At 56.3% G+C, this 5409-nt stretch overlaps 1 protein-coding gene across 1 annotated transcript in view; it reads right to left on the bottom strand.

The window, feature by feature from the left end:
* BRAP (BRCA1 associated protein) overlaps positions 1-4717 on the bottom strand; it is a gene marked incomplete at its 5' end in the record, with an annotated part of 12123 nt that extends 7406 nt beyond the window's left edge. The window contains 4 exons of the mRNA XM_010142452.1: positions 1326-1474; positions 1917-2030; positions 3427-3616; positions 4516-4717. Of these exons, the coding sequence (XP_010140754.1) occupies positions 1326-1474; positions 1917-2030; positions 3427-3616; positions 4516-4717 (655 nt within the window). The remainder of the gene's footprint in view (positions 1-1325; positions 1475-1916; positions 2031-3426; positions 3617-4515) is intronic.
* Between the last annotated feature and the right edge of the window lie 692 nt (positions 4718-5409).

Here is a 5409-nt window from a genome sequence, read left to right as displayed (position 1 = left end):
CCTCTGCCAGCAAGCAAAAGAGCCACGACTGAGCTCAAGAAACACTTTCCCACCTCAGCCATAAACGTGGCAAGAACCACTTGTACAGATGTGTCACACATCTGTAAACATCGCTCCTCCAGACTGCTGCCAGCGTCAGCTCACCGTTACCTGCAGGGTTTGCTGCAGCAGCTACACGCTGCTGGGGAAGGATGCTGTGACCTGCGGAGGACAGCCAAAGGCATCAACGCTTCACAGACATCCCTGAGGACTTAACCCAACCCTGAGGAGATACTTCAGCTTCACCCCAACCCAGTGGGTTCAGTCTTAGCCCTTTTGGGAAGACCATCCCGTGGCTGCACCTACAAGCATCACTTCTGAAGCCACGGTGCTGCCACAAATCCAGAACGCCCCAGTTCCCAGGAGGAGCCTCTGTCCAGGCCCGAAGCACCAGAAGCTCAGCTGGGGAGTGGGTAACTGAGGCTGGGTAATCCCCGTGTTTATGTATTTTCCATTAGCTGCTAGATAAGCTACAGAAATATTCAAGGGGAAACAACTGGCTTGCAGTCAGCTTTCGGTGCACGTTCAGACTCTAACAGCCTCCGTGGCACCGAAGAACAGAGAACAGGGATTTTCTTTTATCGTTCCTCTAGACTGGGAGCATAAGTTTTGCTTAAATTGTATATTAGATATCAAAGTGCTATTCTGGATCTTGCCCCTACACTGGCTAAGCTCCACTGCTTCAAATCTAAACTGGTTTTGATTTATGGAGCAAAGCAGCCCATAAACTTGAATAGCCACAACTCGGATTCATCTTACCGAGGTTCTGTTACTTCAGCTTATAAATGACATACAGAGGGCCACAATTTTCAGCCCGTTTAGAGTAGCTGCCTCCCCTTCCTGATGTACTGAGGGACCTTGTCACCGGCCCTTCCTTCCCCGCCTCCTTTCTGCCTCACTTTCCAGCCTTCCTTCATCCTCTCCCAGCATCTACCTCAGTCAGCAGGAGCGCAGAGCTCCCCAAAGGGCTCCTAAGCTCCAGACAGACACGCAGATCTGCCCGCAGCGCAGCTTCAGCTGGGCCAAGGAAACCAATGACACAGTATTTTTATCCTACAATACTTTAAAATAATCACCATTACTCTACACCTCCCCTCCCACCGTAGCAGGGAAATAGTGTTCAATTACTCTTGGCAAGGAGATTTCTCTCTGGGGGAAAAAAAAATGAGCATTAGAACTTGCTGTAATTCCTGTCCCCACTCTGAGAAGCAGAACTAGGCCCAGCAACACGTAACCACCACACTCCAACAGGGGTTTATGTGTGGAAATAGAGAAAAGCCTCGTACGTGGTGTCCTCCCAGCGCTGCAGACACTGGCTGTGAAAGCTGTGGTTACAGAGCGTGGTCAGGATCCCATTCACGGACTCATCCATCCTCTCCAGGCACACCGTGCACTTCGGGAGCTCTGTCAGATCCATCACGGGCAGGCTGGCCCCCTTCAAAGAACAAGCAGAGACAAACTGCTCAGCGCCTTCCCAGCACCGCCAGCTAAGAAAAAGTCACACCTTCTGCCAGCAGAGCTGGCACAGGCACAGAGTAATCCTGTGCGTCTGCACCGCGGTCAGAAATGTATTTGTGAAAAAGAAAGCGACCCACACCGCTCAGTGCACCACAGCCAGGGTCCCCGTCACAGCCCAGGCTCAGCGCGGCTGCTGCGCCTGCAACCGGCCCCATCCTGTTCTCCGGATTCACTGGATCTACCACCCACGGTCAGAGACGCTACAGTGGCGAGGCCCAAAGTCACCAAACTCCCGCAGGTGGCACTGGGACGGGAAACGGGGCTCAGGCTGGCGCAGCTGAGGAGCTCTTGCAGCCCTGTCCAAGTCATCCTGTTGAAATTCTCCGAAGTGCAGGGAAAACAAAACTGAACCAACTCACATCTTCCGATTTGAAGACTTCGGCCCTCTCCACGTACACCAGCTGGCAGACGTCCTCCTCGATGGAGTTGAACTGCCGGCCGTTGCAGGCCATGTAGAAGCTGTCGGCATCAGCCTGTGCATGAAACAAGGGAAGCCAGTTCAAGAGAGAGAACTCGCAGCTGATTCCGCCGAGGAAGAGGAGGAGAAACCTGCTGTGCTCTCTCCTCTCCCCTCGCCAAGCCCCGTGACACCGTGTTTCAGCTCCAGCCAGTGAGCACTGACTGCACCTTGGGACGGGGGTTCGGCGTCACCACCGGCAGCGAAGCTCCCGGCGGCGGCAGCTACTCTGACACCCGTGCGGGAGCGACGGATTCCCCTGCACCAGCCGCTCTGCCCCTCGTCGGCAAAGTCAGCACATTGGCAAAGCAAACCTGGGCTCTGCAGAACTGTAAGAGGGGCACAACGCAAGACACGTGTGTCCGAGACAGGAACACCCATTTCACTGTTTCACTGGTCACAGCTCAGGCGGGCTCTGGACCAGACCCCAGAGCCTCCTGCGAACAGGCAGCACTGAACCAGCCCCTGTCGAACGCACCGTCCACTTCCAACCCGAGACGTCCCCAAACCCTTTCTCTCCATCGCCCCAGACCGAGGCGAGTTAGCTGGGTGCCACGTTCCCATACTCCTGCTCGCTCCAACCAGAAGCGTAAAGGCCCTTGAGATTCGCTTCTGCTACCTGCTGAGCTAGCCGTGAGGGGTCCCTGGGGAACAGGGAATTCCCTGAGAACCACCAGCTCCAGGGTGGGGATTTGTCAGGCTGTTCAGCACGAGGGATCTGACCAGGCCACTCGATACGGCCAGACGCAGAACGTGTCTGTGCAGCTACAAAGAACTGCACAGGCCGCACACAAACTCTGCCTCCGCGCCAGGGGAGATGCATTTGCGGCGGGGGAAACCTTGCCCCAACCCAAAATGGGTCATTTGCAGCTGGGAGAAGAGGCGCTGTGAGCGTGAGGGGCTCTGCAGGAGCTGGCAGGGGGAACGCTGCAAGCTGCAGAGGTCAAGACTAAGCAGCACACTGTGTTATCCGCTATCAGCTCATCCCCTGGGCTCGTGGTTCTGGGGGCGACCGTCCTTTTCACGTTGCACTGGCAGTGCTCGGAGACCACCCAGCTCCTCGGAAAGCAGAATGAGTCTTTCCCAAACCTCAGAGAAGCCCCACAGGCTGGGTCCTTTCCGTTCAGTTTGATTACGCTCTGAGACAGCACAGAACTGCCTATCTTTACTACTTTTTTAAAGCATCCAACAAGAAATAACTTGAACACAACAGACACTTGCCTCCATGTCAAGGTGTGGGACCAACCTCAGTCAGCAGCCCCGGGAGGGCTCTGGGCGTGAAGGCAGGGCTGCTTCTCCGAGGGCAAAGGGCAGTCGTGGCTCAGAGCTGGCCGGGGAAGCCAGGCCAGTCCCGGCCAGCAGCTGCGTGTGACAGCGCCGCCCTCCCACAGCGAAGGGACATTGGCTCTTACCTGCGAGCTGAACTTTATCAGCACCATGTACTGGTTTGGAGTGGAATCGCGGATGATTTTCATGTGCTCGATTACTTCGTAGAAGGAGGCCACAAACTTCATCAGGTCGTGGCTGGTCATGGTGGCAGGGACGGTGAGGATGCAGAGCATGGCGCTGCGCCGCACGTCTTCCTTCAGAGAGGTCATCTTGCTGGGGAGGCAAGAGGGACACGGCGACACCTCACTCCAGAGGGGACACAGGCACAGCTGGGCAAATCACCCTCCCGCAGCCGCAGTCACAACAGCTCTGGTGTCAACCTTAACCCTCGTTCAGACCGTTGGAAGAGTTAAGAAAGAGGATCGAGGGGTTATGGAGGCGTCCAGTGCACCCGCGTGAAACTACTGCTTGTTGGCAAAGGATTGAAACGGGCAGCGCCAGGGAACGACGGGTCTGTCAGGAACAGCTGGAGCTCTGTTTTTCTAGGAGAGCATTTGAGGATGGCAAGCCCCAGCGCTCAGAACTGTTCCTGAACACATGAGCAGTGTTTGCCAGGAGCTCAAACGCCCGTTTTGTGTCTCCTGATGGCTGTCAGAGAGACCCACACTGGAAGTTCTCAAGGAATCATGGGGAAATGACGTGGAACTGTAATTCCTGAAACATGGGATGAAACCTCCCGCTTCAGACAGCGACTCAGGGGGTCACAGGCCTGCTGCCAGACTCCAGAGATCACCGCTGAACTGTGGGATCCCCTGAGAAGCTGCTTTCAAGTGTCGTTTTTCAGGAACACCCCCCACACAAGCCATCTCACCCACGGCTGGGGACCTGGGGCCAGCCTCGAGCTCCACCGCTAATAAAAGGACCCACCTGCCCTCTCGTTTTTCAGGAACACCCCCCACACAAGCCATCTCACCCACGGCTGGGGACCTGGGGCCAGCCTCGAGCTCCACCGCTAATAAAAGGACCCAACTGCCCTCCCCGGGTGTGAGTCACCCTTCCTGTTTATCCCCACTCAGGAGCCACAGCCCTGGGGTGACAGACTGGCCCTTCTGGGTGGTGGCATTCTCAGGAGCACTGATCCCCCCAGAGCTACCAGGAGTTGAGCGTCTTACTTTGTTTTGTACAGGTGCATGATGCCGTGAACGATCTCAACCGAGGGGTTCCCGCTGAAGAAGGAGATCTGGTCAGGGAGCTGCTTGGAGGGCGAGTCTGGAGCAGCCTCATGCTCTTTACTTTGATCGTCGTGTTTATTTTTGTCCTCGGCAGATGCAGCCTCTGAAGATTTTCTTCGTTCTGCAGAAGCTTTTGTTTCATCTTTCACAAACCAAACGTTTCCACATTAGCAGTGGAGCGTCAGAAGCGTCTGCTGCTCCCGAGGCACAGCCTGCCCGCACACAGCAGCGCCCCAAGAAGGCAAATTACAACCCCGGGAAGCAGCAGAACGAGATGCAGCTCATCTCTGCTGTCCCAGGGGACACTCCGGAGCTGACAGATGCCCCGTGCGAGCCCCTGGCAGGACCCTGCTGCTGCGAATCAAGCTGGGCGAGTTCTGTACCGCGCTGGTGAAACCCCAGTAGCCACCAGGCCTGACACAGAGCAAGTGGGACAGGTTTGCGAGCTGCGGCAAGGAGCGGGCTGCTCTGCCTGCTCTGCTCGGGGGCAGCTGGGATGTTTAACCAGACCTTGTTCCAACCTTTAAACTTCCTCCCAGTGAGGGGATTCAAACATCTGAATGGTCTTATTGCCACGGACCAGCAATGCCGGCAGGCAAAACACTGACCATCCCCGGTGGAGCCGGAAAGAAACCAACCCTGTAGGGTGGGACGTGTTTGCCAGGAATTACCCGCTCTCCCGCCCGGACCCAACGCCCGTTCCTTAACTCTCGACTTGTTTTCCAAACTGTGGCTGACTCAGACTCACGAGCCCAGCGGCACCTCCACCATCCCCACACCGGCAGAGGGTTGTCACCCCGCGGCGGGGCCGGCAATAAGGGGCTGCCACGTGAG

Source organism: Buceros rhinoceros, unplaced genomic scaffold, assembly GCF_000710305.1.
Source record: "Buceros rhinoceros silvestris isolate BGI_N320 unplaced genomic scaffold, ASM71030v1 scaffold21800, whole genome shotgun sequence".
NCBI classification, from domain to species: Eukaryota; Metazoa; Chordata; class Aves; order Bucerotiformes; family Bucerotidae; genus Buceros; species Buceros rhinoceros.
Note: the sequence above shows the minus strand (reverse complement) of the source record. Positions and strands in the feature narration are given on the sequence as shown.